General features: G+C 36.9%; 1 protein-coding gene across 17 annotated transcripts in view; it reads left to right on the plus strand.

Moving 5' to 3' along the window:
* The window catches only part of BCAS3 (BCAS3 microtubule associated cell migration factor), a 366523-nt gene that overhangs the window by 23886 nt on the left and 322456 nt on the right, over window positions 1–20181 (plus strand). For all 17 annotated transcript variants that reach the window (XR_012838343.1, XM_075771147.1, XM_075771145.1 and 14 more), the window contains exon 7: window positions 3792–3864. Coding sequence is in view for 16 of the 17 variants with exons in the window: in XM_075771147.1 (XP_075627262.1) it covers window positions 3792–3864 (73 nt within the window). In the remaining variant the exon portion in view is untranslated. The remainder of the gene's footprint in view (window positions 1–3791; window positions 3865–20181) is intronic.

Raw genomic sequence — 20181 nt, forward strand, 5'->3', positions numbered from 1 at the left:
AGATAATGTTCTCCAGCCACCATTGCTGCTTATCTCAGAAATGGGAGGGTGGAATGGGCTGCGAAGGTAGTAGATATGGAAATCAACTGGAGTTGGAGGGGTTCTAGGCTGGTAACTTTGGGGGGGGATATAGGAAACAGGTGTGATGATGCAGGTACTGGATCAGGTACTTAAAATATCTGGGTGATGCTGGAGGCTAAGGGAGATAGAACAATATGATGCTCGTGTTCTAGAACGTTAATCCTAAAGGAGCACCTGAAGTTCTGGGATGAGGACAGCAGTCCCAGCGCCATTGATCAGGCACAGTATCGAGTAATGCAGTTAGAGCTTATCTGTGCAGGAAATGGAGTATTTAGAGATGCTGCCCTGAAGCTGAGGAAAGAATTCACACACTATTTTTAGGACTGACTCGAGGCTCTTTACTTCTGTTTCAAGTAGCACACGTTCTTTTTTGCATTTGTGTTCAATAAGAAAGCAGAACCAAAATGGCAGTGATTAAGAAATGTTAAGAAAGGTTTGTTTGTTTGTTTTCCTCTGAAAGGAAGAAGCAAAATAGGGAGTGAAAACTGTACGTAGTGAATGCCAGCCCTGTGGCCTAATGCATTTCCAGATACTGGTCGGCTGCTGCACTGATGTGGGGCAGAACCACAAATGCAACACAATTTCCAAGTAACAGATAGAAATAAGAGGGATTTAGTTGAAGGGGAGATGCACTGCATTATTAAATGGCTGTGATGGAACTTGATCAGTGGAATTACATACCAGAAAAATATACTCCATTGTGCATGTATGCTACTGCTAAATAGGTCAGAATTTGACATTTATACAGTGCATTTCTTACTCAAGGGAAATGAGGGTACTTTTCATAGTTTTGAGTAGTTTTTGAGTTCCTGGGGTTTCATCTCAATTCTTCAAAAAGGTGTGCTGCTGCTGCTGTTGTTACTATTATTATTGGCATTATTGAGAGGCCTTAGCAGGCCCGAGAGATATCTGTTCACAGCTTCATCAGAAGTACAATACATAAGCTGCTTTGAGCTTATGTGTGGGTAACCTTTTGACTTCATAAAGTTCTGAATGTTGATTTCTATGAAATTTCATTTAGCCACCAATTTTTTTTTTTCCAGTTTTAAGTATAGTAACTGAAGTTAGATTTTTTTTTTTTTTTAATAACGTATATCATTTAGCTAAATGGAGCTGTAGATAAGGTGGTGCCTTGTTGGCAGGGAGGACAGTTTTCATTACTTTAATTGTGTGATTTGTCAGGATTTTCAGCTTTTTATAAATGCTGTAGTGTTATATGACAGAATTAAAAGGATTTAGAATAAAAGGAGTTTAAGAAAAAGACTTTGCAACAGGATTTCAATACTTTTTATATTTGAGGGATTTAGCTAGCTGTTTTTCATTTCAATCATCCTGCTGCATTTTGTTAAACACTGTGTGTGGAGCAGGTGTGTACAACGTCAGAGTATCGCACATGCAAATAAACACAATTTTACAAATAAAAATTAATCCACCATAACTTGGAAGATTAAATCCTACCGCAGAACTGGAAAGGGTTGCTGACTCCATTAAGCATTGCAGAGAACAACACATGTCGCTTTTTGCAATCTCATGAATGGGACCGCTATTAACCTGATTTAATGCTCTGCAGAGTCCTTAAAATAATGATCCTTTTCTACAGTATTAATATTTACATTCTGAAAGTATATATTTGAAATAGAAAATTTTTTTTTTTTTTAAATTAGGACGTCAGTCATCACAGACTGAAATCAGAAGTTTAAGCACCTATTGTACAAATTTTGCAAATCTGTATCATGGGTATTAAAATCTGGTATTTCTTTTGATTTGTGCAGTTGTTTCCCTGTACTCCCCACCACATTTCTTCCTCTAGCTGCCCCTTCCTTGTTGTTAAACATAGAACTAGACCATAAAGAAACATATGAATTCATATCTCTAATTCATATATCTAGTTTTTAAAAAAAGTATAGTTAAATACTTAAGGTCAAATCCTGGCTGCACTGAAATCAGCGTCAGAACTTGTGGCAGTCAGCGTTTCACCCGTAATGCTGAGAAATTAGCTAAGGGGACAGAAACAAATGGAGTTCATCTGTTACTTGGATTGAAGAAAACAAATTACTTGCCAGATTCTTAAGAAGACTATATGTTTCATTTATCAATTTACAGGTCAGTACATACAGTACAGGTATGACTCATAAAAGCCATTGAAATAATAGGAATAAAAGGAAAATACATTTGACTCTTTTAGGTTACTTGTAAAGCTATTGTTGATGGTGAAATTATTGATGTGACCCATTTGACTTTATAAATACCCAAATGCGTAGGAGGGAAGACTTATCCTTGTACAGATGAGAGTACTGAACAGTTTTTGTTACAGATTAAATGCCTGTACTTGAGTTATTAATAATTAACAGAGACTGTTATGTGAAAATATATATTGTTAATTGTTGTGCCTTTCTGAATAATTGATTTAGTGCAGTACACCAGCATTTGTGAATTAAATTTTGAACAGACTATATCACTAATAATCTTTATAGATCAAAGGGTTTGGTGCATAATGAAGGGAAAAAAATAAAATTCCATTATTCACCACACACATGCATACCTATAGATAGAAAATTAAAAAGGTAAAGGTTGAAAGAAAATGGCAGAAACTTAGTAGCGTTGTTGTTGGCTGTTACTCTGTTACTGAAGTTGGGTAGAAACCCACCCTGGAACTTAGTAAACCTTGTTCACAAGTAGAAGAGAGATTTTTTTATTTTTTTTTTACTTTTTTTTAATTTTAGTTTTATTTCTGCTTATGTAGCAATAAGGCAAAGTTTTCAAAACTTCTAAAATCCCATTTTAAGAAGCGTGGCATACTTAACAATTCGATGGTTCTGGAGGGAAGGTGTGACTGCAGTTTGGGAAGAGAGAAGGCTGTTTTCATTGCCTAGCTCTGGTGCCAGCGGTGTGCCCGGAGCCCGGGGCAGGCAGCACCGTCTCAGCAGCTGAAATGCAGCAGAGGACGAGCCCCTGACAAACGCTGCTGCTGGGGCTGCGCTGGCCTCACCTGGGGAAGCTAACCTGAAAAGTCCATGGGATGTGGTGTTAGTCATGTTTTCGCTTTGAGTGAACGGCAGGCACAGCCCCAGTCTCGCTGGGGGTTGCTTCCTTAAAGGCTTCAATCGCTTGGTGGCGGAACTTAGTGAAGACTGTTTTGAATTTAATCTCGTGTTTTCTTAGGCACAGGGCATGGGCTGTAAGCATGGCCACGCGTTGGGCAAACGCTGGCAGCCCCGCTTGCTGCATGCTAAAGAGAGTGGCTGCTCTTTGTGCTGTGTTCGTATGGTTAACGCTCTTAGATTCCACTTCTACCTCAGTAGAATAAATTGGAAACCAATGTGTGAAACCCACGCAGAGTTGGTGACAGCCTTATTACAGACAGCTTTTACAAAACAATGAAAAGTGAGCAAGTGTTACTCGTTACAGTTACAGAATCCTTAACCCCAACTAAAATGAATAGAAAGTAACTCCAAAATTCTGGCCAAATTTTGCTACTTGTTGTGTTACTTATTGCCATTCTTTGAAGAACAGTTCTTCCAGTGTTCATGACTCTGCCTGTTACTTGGATTTCTATCACTAATCTCGTACAGGCTGTGAGTTTTGAATTATATATTTGATATCCTTCCAATGTATTTGGCCCCCACAACATGCACACCTGTACTTTGAAAGGGACCACAAACAGTACCTACTGATTTGCATTTTCTTTTTTTTGTTTTCCCTCTTACTAGGTGCTCAGAAATGTGATAATTTTTCTGAGAAGCGACCTCTTCTTGGTGTGTGCAAAAGCATTGGATCTTCTGGGTAAGAATATTTTTTGTGAATAAAGTCTTATATGTAAATTGTAATGTCATCTAAAAAAAACCCAGTAGGTTACATCTTTACAGCTCTATTCTCTTTTTGCTTGTGGGATAATGCTTTAAAGTTTGGTTTTTTCCCAATGTGTCAGCACACCTCTGCCTATGACTTAAGCTTTTTAAAAGGAATAAAAAATAGAGACTCTTGATATAAAATAGATGTAGGGGTATTTCAAGTTTATTTTGTTCTCAGTGTAATCACAATTTTATGATTAGCCTTTTCTGATATTAATCCTGGTCAGAATTATTATTGAGAAATGTCTGAAGCAACCTCTGTGTCTTTCAGTAATTAAAAGATGCTTTCAAGCAGCAGTCATATACCAAATGAATTATAGGTACCAAGCAACTTCATTGTTACAGCCATTCACTGTTTATTAGCAAAATAAATATTAAATCTACTTATTTGAGTTAGAAAAATCAGTTAACAGTCTTGTCTTGTGCTCTCTGGACAGTATTGTTGTATCACTCCTCTTATAAAAGAGGGCCTTAAGGTATTTTGATCTGTTGATTCAGACGATACAAAGGATTTATATCTATACCTACAGGAAAATATTGGCTTGTCAAGGGTAATCCTCTACACAGCGATTCAAAGGCTAAACAGTTGAAGTAAATCTTTGTACAGTAGTAAGACCAATTCTGTGCCAAACCTTTTTCAATTAAGAATTTAATCACTCTGGGTGTGGAGGAAGACTATCGAGTTTCTGTAAATTTCTCTGTATATGTTATTACTGTGTTAAACTGGAATATTCATGTTACCTGCCTTAAATGGTTAATAGAAAAACCACGTAGGGCAGAGAAGTGAAATGCCTTTCTGTTGATGTGTTTACAACTTGCAAAACTGTTTACAGTGACTTCCCCACCCTGTAAGTGTATGTAATCTCATGAATAACTTTCTATGTAAGAGTACATGTAACTGGAGATGCAAATATTGCTCTTGTAGGAGTTTCTGTCTTAAACCAAACAGTGCATTTAAATACGTAAAGGATATATGTTGGATGGAAAAAACCTTTCCTTCATACCTTTGTTTTACAAGCTGAGATATCTGAGAAATGAGCAAACTATGAGGACCATTATTTTCACCGTGTTACTGTATTCCTCAGTTAATGGGAAATAAGTCAAAGATTATAGGTAGTTGCTGCTTTACTACAAAAAAAAAAAAACAAACCCAAAAATGGTGTGTTTTCAAATTGAATGGAAGGATTTGTGTTATTACTTATCAGTAGCTAAATAGCTGCAAATAGAAGAGTTTAGATCAGGCTTTCTGCTATGACCAGAGGACTAGCACATCATTAAAAAAAGGAGACTGTGCTACAGGCTCTTGTTTACCCATTTAATAAAGAACCAGTTTGCTCATGGTGGTAAAACTTCAACAGCAAATTCTAACACGCTTTTCTACATTTACTGTTCATTGCAAGTTATTTTTGAAGGAATCCTTGCAACTTACCTATTTTGTCAGTAGCTCTCAGGTTAAGAGTTCTTTGATGGCTTGCCCTCTTTAAAATTCGCTCAAGTGTCACACTTGTTTTCTGTTACATTTATAGATCATTTGATTACATTTCTATAATGATTGTTATGCATAAAGAAAAATTTGTGTGGCACACTAAAAAGCTGCATATGAATGGCCTCTGAATCCGAATCACGATTTTAGTTCTGCTCTTAACTTGAGGCTTTGTGCTTAACATCATTTCCTGTATATCTTAATGGTTGTGGACAGATAAAACACCTTGTTTAATCATATATTTGAAGAAAATACTACATTTATTTTAGAGCATTTATTCCAAAGCACTTGACTTTCATTGTAGTCATCTCTTCACCTGCTTTGGAGATTATGCTGGCTATGGCATGAAATACTGCAGCTGTCAGCACACTACTAAAATGTGCAGGGAATAGGAGGTCTATTCTGTCTACTGAAATGGCAGGTAAAATAATCAGCGAAATAGTGTAGCACTGACACTGAAGTATTTCCCATTGAACAGAAAGGTAAACGAAGTGTCCAAAAGACTGAATGATTTTCTCAAAGGCAACTAGTCCAAAGCAGATCCAGAAGTGAAATCCAACACGCTGTTATGCTGATACATTAAACTACATTGTTTTTCTTTAATATAAACTGAATGAGACTGGACATGGTTATGACAATAGGGCCAATGTCCTTATCTTGGCAAGACGTAGTCTCAAAACAATTCCACCAGCACAGCCCCCCCGCCCTTATCCCCATCCTCACTAGGACACCAGGTTATCACTTTTTTAGAGGGGACACGTGTAACCTCCTGAAGTGCTTCTGCTACTTCCAACAGTCCTCTGGCTTTCTCCCATTCAAATTTCACTCAGGTTGTTGTCTAAAATCTGTCAGGATCATTTACCAAGGAGAATGATTCTGGGAAAAAAACCCTTTGACTTCAGCCTTGGTCATCATTTGGATTTTCCCTAGCAGTTCCCCAGAATTTCTGACTTCTGGTTGCTCTGCTCAAATTTGCAGCTATTTTTACTTTTTTCCTGGAACATCCCTGGTAACTTTGACATTTCCAAATAAGTTTTTGTTGGTTTCTGTTATTAATAAATGAGGGATGTGGTACCATTTTGGAAGGTTTGGTGGCTGGCACCATGACTTACTGCTGAAGAATGGTTTTGGATCCTGTTGTATCTGGAGGTAATATGGTAATTTGAATTGTTTTCCCTGGCAATCATTTATATAGAATCCATTTTCAGTAGGTCTTCTAGAAAGTGCTTTGAAGCTGTTCATTTTTTGGATGGCAGGTGAAGAATAAATGCATTTTACACCTGACATGATAAAACCTCAGTAGATTATTAACTCTTCATTGCCTTTTAGGAGAGGCTGTAAATTATCACATGCTGTTCTTGACCGTAAGAAAACAAATGTTAGAGCTCTAAATACTGTGCGTACACAGTTCTGCATGATAGATGGGTGATCGTACTTACAAATGTGTTGATATGTTTTGTGATTTTGTGGACTCGTGTATGTATATTCAAATGCATAAAAATCTTTGAAAACTTTGAATTCAGCAGGTATGATAATTACATGAGCACATTTTAAATAAGTGTGCTAAACCATTAAAGTAATACAAATCTGATGGAATATAGATTTATCTAGATCCACTGCACTGTCATTTAATAGTATTTTATCTTTTAGGACTGTATCAATGAGATATTGACACGTTCAAGTTAGGAGCTGGGATTTCCTGGTTCTGACCACTAGTCTGCATTAGTGGTTACCATCAGGAAATTCTTCTCTTTTCCTTTAGCTGTAAAGTAAATACACTATAATGAGGGAAATATGATAAAAAGGTATTCTTTTTAATGTAGAACATTGGTCAATCTGGAATCCAAAGAATTTTCAAGTAGCTATGAATTAATAACTTCAAAAATATCACTTATGTTAAGTAACTTCAGTACTTTTCTCTATCCCTCTAATGTACCATGTACTTTATTGGCAAGAATTAATGAATAATTTTGTCTGTGGTAATGTGCTAGAACTTCTTTCCTTCATTCTGAAACAAAGATAAGTATAAAAGTACTTTATGCAAAATAAACTTTCTTTAGATTTATGTTTCATTCCTGAAATTTTTTTCATTGTCATTTTCACAGTGAAAGATCTGTTTGGTAACTTAGAAATACAATAGTTTACCCTGGAGATTCCCTAATGTTTTACTGGAAGTATCTTGTTAATTTTTAGTATGTCTCCCACAAATTTAATGACATATTAACTTCTGAGTAACTTGGTGTGTGGGTTGCATGTCTTTTGTAATGAAACCTAATACAGTACTCATTGATATAATAGGTGCTTATAAAATGTACATTCCTTTGAATATCTGAATCAGGGTCTTAATATTCAGTTTTGTATTTCTTGATTTTTAAATCTCAATTTCTTTGTGACAGTCATGGTTGAGAACCTGCTTTAAAAATTTTTTTTAGTGTATCTAAAATTTTAAACTTTGCACTTAAAAATTTCTGGCACCTGCTCTATGTGGAAAATTCTGTAGCGAGAGATTTGCCACTAATCCCAATCCTTGTATTCCCCACAGTGAGTATTTTACCATGGAAGATGACGTTTGTATTTCCTAAACTTTTGCCTTGTGTCTTGAGTTTCTGACTAGCTTTTGGTACACACATTTTTGTATTTTAAGTCAAATTTTCCATCTAGTAAAATGACTGAAATTTCTAGCATGGTTTCACTATATAATCTTTTCAAAACAATAGTTTTCACAGTCCCCAAAAAGGATGCAGTCTTGACACATAAATGGGAAACAGATTGTGTTTTTTGGCTGATACTACTGTGCTGGTTTAGATGTTGGTTCAGTCAACTTCAGTCTTAGATTACAAGATTTGCAAATTAAAGGAAAACCAAAAGGGAAAGAACATCTGCATAAATCTTGTTTTTGTGGAGTTCTGTAGAGGCACGCTTACTTTGTTCTTGGTGATAAGATAAACAAATCTTTATATGCACACTAATTTAATTGATGGGTTTTGTTACGTACTAATGAATTTTCTAGGTGGTGAAACATCAAGATTAGTAATTGGTGAACAGAGAAAATTTTTTTCATCTACAAAAAAAGTAGTAGTGGTGGCCGTAAAACTGCATGGCAGAACTAGTCAATGTGTGGTGTTTGGAGCTACACAGTTTAAAGATAACTGGATAAGACCAGTTGTGTTAAATGGAGATATATTTCTGTTTTCCCCATATGGGTCGTTGAAACCATAGTTTGGAACATACTGGATCTGTAGAACACCTTCAAATACACCAGAGAGGTCCAAAATACATAAGGCGTGCTTTTTTTTCTGGTCAGATGTAAATGTACCGATATCTTTATTTTAAGCAAATGCTTCATTTTAGCTACTAGCGATGTTTAAAGGGAAATTGCCTGGTAAAATTTTGTTTTATTTTAGATTATTAAGAAAGAAGTCATAGGTTTGAGAGTGATTGCAAATCTGCCCTTCACTAGATAATATAAGTAACAAGAAAGCTAACAGAACAGAAGTGACCATGCCAGGAGGAGAAAAATAAAGTGTGTGTAGGTGCAGAAAGGGAGAAGGGGGCAGGGAAGCCAGACGTGAGTAGTTGCCATGTCTTACATATGAAACCACCTCTCCTGACTACAGAACTTGTTAAATACTTTAAACCCCAGTATCTACCTTTCCTCAAATGCCAAGTGTTCTGGTGACTCCAGTGTTTATCCCATTGTGCTTAATTATGTGTTACCAAACTTTTGTTTCTACTCTGAAGATTTTTTTTTTCTTTTGTTGTTGTTTTCCTTATTAGCTAAGGGGATAAATTCTTGTAATGAAATGCATACCAGTGTAGCTGAAGGATTGTATCAGTACAACCGTGGGCTTGCAGCAGGGTAGGCTTTAGACCTGTTAATGAATCATTTTGCAGGAGATGAGGGGGAAAAAATCTTGAAGATCTCCTTGCTATGCAACCCAGGTCTCTGAGCCATCCTTACAAACAGTATTTGACACTTTGGTGCACTTGTCCTTTGTCCAAAAAGCCAAATATAGATGCATAAAAGAGTAGGAATTTATGCCAAAATTTTACATAGGCATGCATGATAATCAGACAACTATACGAGTATAGCTAATTGAAAGATCAGTTCTGGAAGACTAAAAAGTAGGAGTTTGAGGCCAGTAGTCTTTCCAACCTTCTGCATTATAGAAGGTAAAGGACCTCAATCAGTAACCTATGCAGCCAGCCCATAGCATGTGTTAGGGCTCTAGTACATATTTTTAGAAAGACATATTAATGTAATGATGTCAAGTGATGGAAAATTTTGGGTGACTTGAAGAATTGGATGGAGGTCATTTAAGGGCGTGAGAAGCAAGAAGTAAACTTTTTAATCATGGGAGGAGAAAGGAAATAAGGGCAAGTTAAAGAAGGAGGAGCAGTTGGAGCAAACAAAATGTGTAAGTTTGGCTAGCTAGCGTTTTTTTCCCCCGCTGATCAGTTTACAAGGCAAATCAATTGGCAGCAGATTTTCAGGAAGCATGCTTTATTAACATGGCTACTGCAGATTAAAACCTACTAACCTTAACACAAGTTTAACTCGGGAATGTGTTTATGGGAGTGTTAAGGTTTAGGTAGAAAGGAGCTTTACATGAGTAAGAATAGAAACAAATAAAGCATTAATATTTTAAAATCACATGACCCCAGTCCTTATCTGGCAAAGTAACTAGTTACGGCTAAAATCCAGTGTCCAGTTCTGAGTGTCTGTGGCTTTTATGTTTAAAATTAGCTAGCTGTGAAATGATTTGTCAGAGACAAACAGCAAAGTTTTCTGGAAGGATCACCCAAGAGAAGGAAATGAGCTATGATGAATGAAGTTCTTGTTCACAGTTCTCACACTCCTCAGAGTAACTCTCCCTGGAATATTTTTACTGGAATGCCATTGCAAATGCAGTGGTCGTGCTGTGGACTCACCTGGCTGTGCCAGAGACTGAATCATGGAACTGAGCATGTAAAGGGCGTATCCGCTCAAGATAAAATACAGCATGGGTTTGGCTTTTTTTTTAATCACACATAAAAATGAGTTGGACAGATGGTTATGATTTTCAATTGTATTTGACACCATGAAATAGATTTTATGAAGTTCATTAAATATTTGTGGTCTTTTATTGAAGACTCCACAAAATTCGGTCATATTTTTTCTCCTCAGCCTTATTTTTTGAAGTCTGTCAAGGATGTATAAGTTGAAATTTCTAGAGAGCAAACTTAATGTAATTGGTTTCGTTCTGAGAAGTAGAATAGAACCTTTTAAGTTGGGTAAAGTTTTCTTGTTTCTGTTAGCTTTGAGGGATTGAGTCCCAAAGGCTCTTCTACTGTTGAAAAACTATAAAGCATCATTAACTGCAAAGTGTGCCGTCCTATCAGCTGCCTTGCAAAGATTTCCTTCTGTTCTAGCAGATGAAAAACATTATCCTCTCTCGTCATTGCAAGAGAAATCAGTTTAGTCTTAACAGGTTGTGTGGTAGCTGTTAAGATCCTGAGAGATGCCACCCCTGAATAAAGTAGTTTAAATTCCTTGTAGTGACGTTGGATTTGATTGTTATGTTATGTGCTAGAGAGCAATGTTCTTCATTCTCCCAGAATTTTTTCTTGTAACTTGTTTCTATAATTATATTCATGTACTTCAACTATTTTTGTAATGTTGAAGTCATGTTTACTGGTAATTCTGTGGATTTTCTCACAGATTAAAATGCTGAGAGATACAGCTTTAATGGAATAAGGTAGAGTTTCCATTTGATCTGGTGTTCTTCTGATATACCAAATGTTTGTCCGAGTGAACCAGAGTAAGAAATAACCTTTGAACTATAATAAACTGTTAATCTTGGATCAAAACTAGAAGGAGAAAAATGAGTATTTGGGGTCAAACTTTGACCAGTCGGTGAGAACTATGGGTAGTTTTGACCTTCTAAAGCTTTGATTTATTAAGCAGTAAAGAGATAAACCTTTTCTAAGGGGTCCTTGGGATAGCGTGGAGGTTTGGGAGAGCAGATTTCCGAGCTGAGGCGTAGTTTCATTTTACTGCTCTTCCAGCCCCCCGTGCATGTAATGATACGGGGAGGAGATGGAGGGAAGGAAGTAGCCGTTTGCTAAATGCACAGCCAGATCAAACCAGCTGGAGCACATACCTTCCTTGGGTAACTTGTCAAAAGAAGCACTACAGGGAAAAGATAATGCACAGCGCCATTACAGGCAAAGCTGCTGGTTCCAGGGCCACTTTAAATTCCACTTTAAATTATTAAATACTGTAAACGCTATAAAGTTAATTAGAAGAGGAACAAACTCTACAAAGATAAATGTGTTTTCAATATGTTTCTCAGGGAGGGTACAGTAGAAACCAGTGAATGAGAGGAAATTTATTTCTGGCAGCACTCTAGACATGGAGCTGTGGTTGAACTTTTTACCCTAATTATGTCCCCACTAATGCCTGCAGCGGTCTGGAATCAAAGCGGCCCTTCAGGCCCTGGAAAGTCTCTGATGTGGTGAGCGTTTGTTGTGTGATGAGGGTTACTTAAGAAAAAATGGAATATTGTGACAGGATTTTTCAAAATTTCTCAGTTACCACCCACCTCACTTGTTGCCTACAAAAATAGAGTAATTGTTTGCATCTGTGTGTTTTTGTCTGTCTTAGAAATAACTGTTATAAATCAATGTGACGTAGACCCAGAGAACAGTTGAGGATTATACTTTCTTTTCCTATATGGTTGAGGGTTATTTCTATGTTATATACTGTAAGAAGGATTTAAAGTACATTGAAAAATAGTTAGAAATTTCAGGACTATTTAAGTTGCTCTCTTTTTCTGAGGATACTAGCACCATCAGATAGAGTTCTCAAACAGGTCAAAGAAGATGCTATTTAATATGTTTTTTCCTAAATAATAGCTGTCACTTCATGCTCATAGTTTGAACAGCTGATTACTAACTGCATTAACTTACAGCCCTTGTATCTGTATTGTTGCACAATTGCTGCCACTTGAGTAATTCACAACAACTTAATGGTATTTGAACTTTGCATCTGTTACTAAATGCCATTTTCTCTCTTGCAGCAGTCTCTCCGGAGTCATCCTTATTCTTTTTCTTTTCTTGCTTTCTGTCAATAATATTTAGTATACAGAGGAAAAGTCAAGGGAGTTTGCTGAGCTCAAGCATTCATGTGTGGATCAGATTCTTTTACATCTCTGAAGTGTGGAAAAAGACAATTAAAACACAATAAGTGGAATCAATTAAAAAATATGATACAATTATTCTTTTTCTTTAGTTCTGATCTGCTTTTTGAAGCAGAGTGAATACATTTTGGTAGCTTTAACATTTTAAATTTACAAATAATTTAAAATGCATAATACAGTAATTTTTTTCTTCAGTAATTCAAAATCCCTTCTGTCTTTAAATCCTGACCAGGTAATATGTTCAGAATAACACCTGAGGAAACCACTTACTGCATTTTTGGATGGTTGCTCAGAAACTTCTTAAAATTAATTGTGATTTACATTATTAATAGAATATTTGTGCAGTATAATTATCTCATTTTTCAGACCAGGCATTAATGAAATAATGCCAAAAGTTTTAATCAGTTTTGCCTGCACTATTTGAAGGACCGTATCTCCCATTTCAGCATCTGCTGTATTAGGTGACTGTGGTGAGACTGCCGCATTTTGGTGTGCCTCTTCTTAGCAATTGTGATTCCTCCTGGAAATATCTGCTGCATTTAACTGTGAAATTCCTCCAAATTTTATGAAAAGTGGTCCAATAAAGGAGGTGGCTGTATTGATGTCCTCACTGGATGTGAGAAGGGCTATAACATAAGCTAACACTTTTTTTTTTAATGTTAAGTAATTCATATAGGATCTCAACATTAAGGCCAGGTTAAAGAAAACGCAACTATTGGTTTTGCTCTTTACGGGGCTCCTTGTTCAGAGTAATTATTTTCAGGTTCTATTTCATATGTTCAAACCAGCTTTCAGTGAGTTCAGTTACAGAGAAAATTCTGCGCGTCTGAAGATCATGGTCTCCTATGTCAAGTCATAAATCAAATCAGGTAGGGCATAAGAACATAGAATTAATGGGCACTTGTGAAAGTTTTGGCCTCTCTGATGTGACCAGAACCTCACAGAGGCTTTGCTGTTCACAGCACTTTTCAAGTGCCTTAACCATAAGATCTAAGCTTATCTCTGCTCAACTTCAGTCATCTGCCCTCTAAAACCCTCTAAGTCTTTCTTGGAAATAGAATTGTTTTCAAGCTTCTCAAAAATTGTAATTCGAGCTATATAGTAGCATATAAACAATTACATTTTAGTAGACTTGTAAGCAACTGAAAGATGTCTTGGCTGTCACGCAATTTGAGGCAGAGAGGCTACTTAATACAGAGGTGATGAAGTGTTGCACGATCCCATTAGTTTCAGCGTGTATTATTAATGACACCAGCGGCAAACCTATTTCAGATAAAACAAGTTGGTACAAGGTTTTTTCTTTAATGTTGAATCCAAAGAGTGGTTTTGTGTAGGGGTTGGGATGGTAGGGCAGGCGGGCGTGGAGCTGCTTGCTTAATTTGGCCTTTGTTGGTGATGATTACATGGGAGAGGAGAAGATGCCAATAGGCCTGTCAGAGCCATGAATCATAAGGCAAAGCCCAGAAAAGAAAAAAAAAACCACCCTGAAATCTAAAGAAACTTGTTGCAGGAATCAACAGGATAAAACATTTGGTCCTTCATAATACTTTTGTCACGTTAATAGTTGCAGGTACAACCACCTTTTAAATATATTGAGTATTCAGTCACACGCCAGCTGGGACCTTTAACGTACACATATTGCAGAGGAACATGACACTCACAATAGCTGAGCGAAGATTTGGTCTGTATTTTTGAAGAAGCTTTATAGTGCATTTCAGAAGAATGAGTTCTGTTGACTCTCAGTTCAGATTGGTTTTAGCTTCTGGTAGAATTTTGGCATTGTTAAATGTTACAAATAACACCTCAGATACATAGAAATAATGTACGTATGCTGCAATAATCAACTGCCATCTATATTAACTATGCGATCTTCTGATATGCTGTTGATCAGAAAGTGCTGTCAATACATAATAATGCCTCGAGTCAAAAAAAAACCACCTCTCTTTGGGTTCTACACGTGCTTGGTGAAACTTGGCTGGAACTGAGATATTTCAGTATCAATTTGCTCCTAGTGTTGTGCTCCCAGAAATATGATATTTTTCTATTAAGCTGTGACATGCATCTGTCTCTTGATGTGCAAAAAGCTTATACACTTTTGGTTTTGATCCATCTTGTATGATCTTGAAGATCAGTGTAGCATTTACTGCAATACGGATTGCATGTATATATTTCAGTGGTGAACTCTGCTTCATTTGGCAGTAAGAAGAAAGGTAAGACAACTCTTTTATTTCCTCCAAAAATACAGAATGAAATAAATTTATCTACCAGGTTGTACGCTTAATCAGCTGATCACGGTGATACTAATCTTTGATAAGAGGTATGACAGAAATGCAGTTGTATTCTACTTAGAAGTTAATCTTGGCTCATGCTTTCCACGATTTACAGAAACTTTTCCAGTTAAGCATATGTTCATGGATTGATCAACGATAGCTGGTACAGAATCTTAACTTTTGTATCAAAGAACTGTTTGGTTACACATAATAGCAAAATCTAGTCCATATATACCAGAAGAAATAACTCTGATCTGAAAAGTGGAGCTCCAGATGTACTTTTCCTCAGTGATAGCTATGCTCAAGTAAGCCTTGTAGATAAACAAATCTCTTGAGATGCCGCTAATCTTCCCTTATTAACTAACTCGAAATATGATGGGACAGCTATGTTTTGTAACATGTGGTATGTCTCAGTGAAGTGGAAAGTGTGTCACACTCAAGTCTCGCTGCAAAAGCATGCCACAGCTGAAAAGCCAGCTTGTGCTATATTTTACACTTCAGCGACAGGCATGCCACATGCCGTAGAACGAAGCAATGTAATACAACATGCCATGGAACATAAAGGTAGGTTATAGGCTGTTGTATGGCTTTATTTAGCTTCATGCACTTTGAAATTTAAAAAAAAACCCCAACAAATCTAGGAAGTCTTTTCTGATGATGAGAATGAGTAATGTTGTTATGGACAGAAAACACAATAGTAGAAACATGCTACATGCTGCTGGTAATGCAGCGTGGGGGAAGAGCCATCTGCTGCCGGAACTGAAGAGCAATTTGAAGGTTGCTAAGCATTTTAATATTTTTGAGGATTCTCTTTCCCTTTTACTTTTCTGCTTTTACTCTTGGTACTCTTCTTATAGTATCTATTACCATAATACCAATACGTTGATAAAACCTAGTCTTAAATTTTCCTCCTCTCGTTGGTGTCTCGCAGTCTTTCTGACACCTCGACTACAGGGAGGCAGCAAAGGAGCTATTGATTTGATTGAACAAAAGTGGACGCAATGGTTGTCGAAAGTAATCAGACCTTAAAAAAATCCATGACCTTCATCAGTTCAAAACATCTGTTCCAGGATTGTCAAGAAAATTTGTATTTTCAGGTTCTTCCCCCATACAGCCCCAAGAGTGGCAACAACTTTTCCCTCTGTACTTGGTATGGGGTTTTGCCTATCGTATGAACTATGGAACATGATTGAGAGTAACCTCGTTGTATCAGCAGTGGCATCTGAATGTTCACCCAAAATTGCAGATGATGGCAATGTGCAGAACTGGTGAGGAAACATTTCTCTGCATTGCCCTGTAGTAGGTTGACTTTTTAACTACGTTGAAATGAATGTTTTGCTCTTCATTTATTTAACGTAGAATTGTCAGCTCGCTCAATAACCAGATCTTTTCCTATGCCCTGGATGATAGCATTCTGCTGCGTCTTTTCTGCTGACAGAGCTATGGCAAACTTTGGAAACTAGGTGGGTGGTTGTTGTAGAAGCTGCAGCAGAGAAGTCTGTTTCTGTCAGCATCCAGCTAAACCCAAGTTCAGTGTGCGATACTGTACAAACAGGAGAGTGGAAAGGGCTTGCCTTCGCCCGTGGTTAAGCATGAGCCCGTAGAAGTGGGGATGGCAGGAGTCTGTGTATCTGCGTTCTTACTCAAATGGTACAAGCAAAACATCATCAAGTTACATGAGCGGATATCCTGAAAGCGCTTGAACGCAAAGTTCAGCGTAATGGGTACTCAGTTCAGGTAACTGTATTGTATCACCTATAAGCACTTGATACACTTCTAAAATATTTTTTGATGAGAGAGTTAATGGTTTTTGTCTGCAGAAACATGTCTTAAACGTAATTATACTTGTTTTGATCTTTCAATTTTAAGTAAAATGTCAGGAACAATTAATGTTTGTACTGGTTTGGTTTTTTAAATAAGTGTGCAAAGCATATTTATAGAGTGGTAGATCTCCCTACAGCCATCAGGCTGTTTTTAATGTGATTTTCTTCATTTGTTTGGAAACAAAGCTCCCAAACCCCAACTTTAAGTAGCTTTTATGTAGACAGCCATTTTATGTTAAAGCTTTGTTCCTGTCTATCTCTCTTTTCCCACATTTATCTCCTAGTAGCATAAGTAAGCATAGCTGTATTGCACTTTTAGATTAAACTCAGAACAGTTTAAAATCCGGTATGTGTTTTCTATTTTGTTTTAGAAGGTATTTCTTTGGTGATAATTTTTATGTATTCTGATCCCTTTAAAGAAACAGATGCAGTGTGTTATGGTAGTAAAAGAGTGAGCAGGGTTTTTCTTACAGAACACTATATTAATTTCCAGATGAATTTACTGATAATAGATTTTTTTTTCTATTCTCATATGTCGTTATCTTGTACTTATCAACAGTATTCGTATAAGGGAAAAGTTTCTATATATTGCTTGTAACTAAGGGCTACTTTGACACCTTTTAAAAAGAAATAGCAACATCTGGAACTATACAGTTCAACATAACTGCAGATTTGACCCGTAGTAGTTTGCTTTGAGCATTTGAAATCTGTCTGAAATTCTCAGATCTGAACTTTAAAAATGGGCTGGCAGCTGTTTTCACAGGTATGAGACTTCTGTAGTGTCTACTAAAGTGATGATGTCCTGTCTGGTGATGAGTCAGTATTAAATACTGCGTTCCAACATCTTGCTTACTGCATTATTAATGCAACACAGACGGTTTGTTGTTTTTTGGGTTTGGTTTTTTTCCCCCCTACGACCTATGTTCTTCCTGGAGTGCTTTTTGGGTAATAAACCTTTAGAATTAGGGCTTTTCTTGCTGTGTTTTTTTTGTGAAGTGTCTTGTATGTTCACGCCACTGTGATAAATGCTATTTGTGGTGCATGCATGTAGTATGTAGGTTATACTCTATTGTTACGATAAGTGGATGCACTTGATCCCCTGGAGGGGAGTGCTGGCCTTGCCACTTACAGCAGCACTTGACAACTGATTCATGGAATGGTAATTAGAACGGCTTCGTGGGAGGCTGTATACCTAACACTCGACAGCAAATATCAGCTAGTGAACCAATAAACAAGGATAAAACAGTGGGGAAGAAGCTGGCTTGGAAGCCAACAGAACATAGGGTAAACTTTTTTTTTTTAATAAAAAGAGGATCTGATGGAAGAAACTGAGGCTTGTAATCTTCTGTAATAGAGAGACTGAAATATGCGTAGTCAGAGAACAACTTTTTTTTTCCTCACCTCAAAATCAGTGAATTCTAAATATTAATTCATTACCTTAGCTAGCCATACAGAGAGTATAGAAGTAAACAACATAGCAATTGCCTTGCATGAAATCGGCTTTTTACGTAAAGGGCTTAAATTGCTTCCAAAGGTACACTGTTGCAAATGTTTTGCTTTAGGTTGGTGTCTTTTCCATAGCTCTTTAATTAAATTGATAGAAGTTAATAGATAATGAAAAAAAATGCTATTGCCCTTGAGAAGGATAATGGGTACAGGACTGGATAGAACATTTAAAACACAAATGGTAACATTACATGAGGATAGACATGAAGAATAAGGCAAAGAATTTACTTGCTTTACAAGAAGCTTATTTTAATGTGCTATTAAGTCTTCTTTCAACAGTGTTACAAAGCTTGTAATGATATGGCAATGTAATTTATTTAGTTACAAGTTTTGCCTTTTAATGAAGTTTAGCTTCTTTAATAATCATTTTGGCTAACAACAAAATGGATTTAACTTTGGCTTAAATAGATATGACATAACATGGTTGCTTAACACATTTGTCTTCAATAATTTATAGAATTAACTTATACCTGAGCAGATAATATGAGAGTATAAATTTGCCTGTAAGCAGGAGAAGTTTATACAGTAGCACACCTTGCAGCTGTTTTCACCTGAGGATGGGGATTTATGGCACTGCAGAGACAGAGAAACAAGGCACTGACAGTGCCCTGCAGTGGTTTACAAGCCTCAGGACCAGCGGACCACCGTCAAGCCCCAGGTTCTCCCACAGACCACGACGGAGACAGAAACCAGTCCTTCCTGGGTCAGTCCTGGGTCGTTTTAACAGTTGGGCTCTACGCTGTGAAGAAGTGTCTTGCTTATGAAATTACAGAAACAAAATACTTCTGACCTTGAAATCAAAAAAGTAGAAAGGGAAATCATTAATGCAGTTTTTAAACATTAGCATTGTAAGGTGTAGGGGTTGACGCTTTAGATATTGTTTTGATCTTTTTCAAGAATTTTCATTGGAAGACACTGAAAGGAGGAGTACCTCTCTTCCCAGTTCTTTGCATCTCTGTCCTGCCTACCTGATAGCATGTTGCACGGGAGCTGTTGTGTCTTAGTTCACTTTTATCTGTTCCCTTTGTTCAAAACGTTAGTGGCTGACTTGCATATTGCACACGCAGATGGCTGTGCTGCTTTTTGCCTGGTGGTCTTCTTGGCACAATCACGCAAGTCCCATCTTTTTTTCTTTCCACATATGAGCGAACGATGTGGGTTTCCAAATGATGTGGTTTTCTTTTGGTATGTCTTTTTTGGGGTGTATTCAGACTGAGACTTAAAGTTTACCTGTAACAAAATGGTTTCTGCAGATTTGATGACTTTCGAAAATATTTTTGTTCTATGCTCGTGAGACTACGAAGGTGGTAAGAGGATAAGATGGAACATTTTTTTACTAGACTGTTAGACTTGATCAAAATATTTGAGGAAGGTACGAGAGTGAAGTTTGTATCTCTTGGTATTTAACATGAATATTTTAGTGCTGTATCAAATAATTTCCTCTCTTGAATTCAAAGGATTAGATTTAGTAACACGTGTCTAAGATTGGTACAGGTTTTTCTTATTTAAAACTAAGTGCTTCCATGTTTTTTGCAATTTGTGGTACACTTAAAATGTCTCTACTGCTTTGTGTTTCACTGCTACACACACACTTTTGGTGTCACTTTCTGAGAAATCTTACTCTGCTTTTTCTGATTTTGAATGAATCTGCTAAATACCATGAATGAAAGTAAGAAAATTACTTAGAGTTGAGTTTTCAAGCTTTTATTGTGGAAAGTTTTGATGCAGAGACCCAGGGAGTTTTAGGGGACTAGACGGTGAAAGTATTAACGAAAACTTTTTCTGCAGTGGTGTTTGAGGAATAAATAATGCAATCCTTGAATATTTTTTTTTTTTTTTCAAGTTTTCATTCTGATGTGCATCCTTCAGAGAGAAGGCAAGAATACTGCAGTACCGAAGAGAGCTCAGAGGAGGACTGTGAAGATGTGCTAGGGCTGGAAAACAAACCTTGCAACTTAAGGCTTACACATCTTTTTCACTTTACTG

Source organism: Balearica regulorum, chromosome 19 (genome assembly GCF_011004875.1).
Source record: "Balearica regulorum gibbericeps isolate bBalReg1 chromosome 19, bBalReg1.pri, whole genome shotgun sequence".
NCBI lineage: Eukaryota > Metazoa > Chordata > Aves > Gruiformes > Gruidae > Balearica > Balearica regulorum.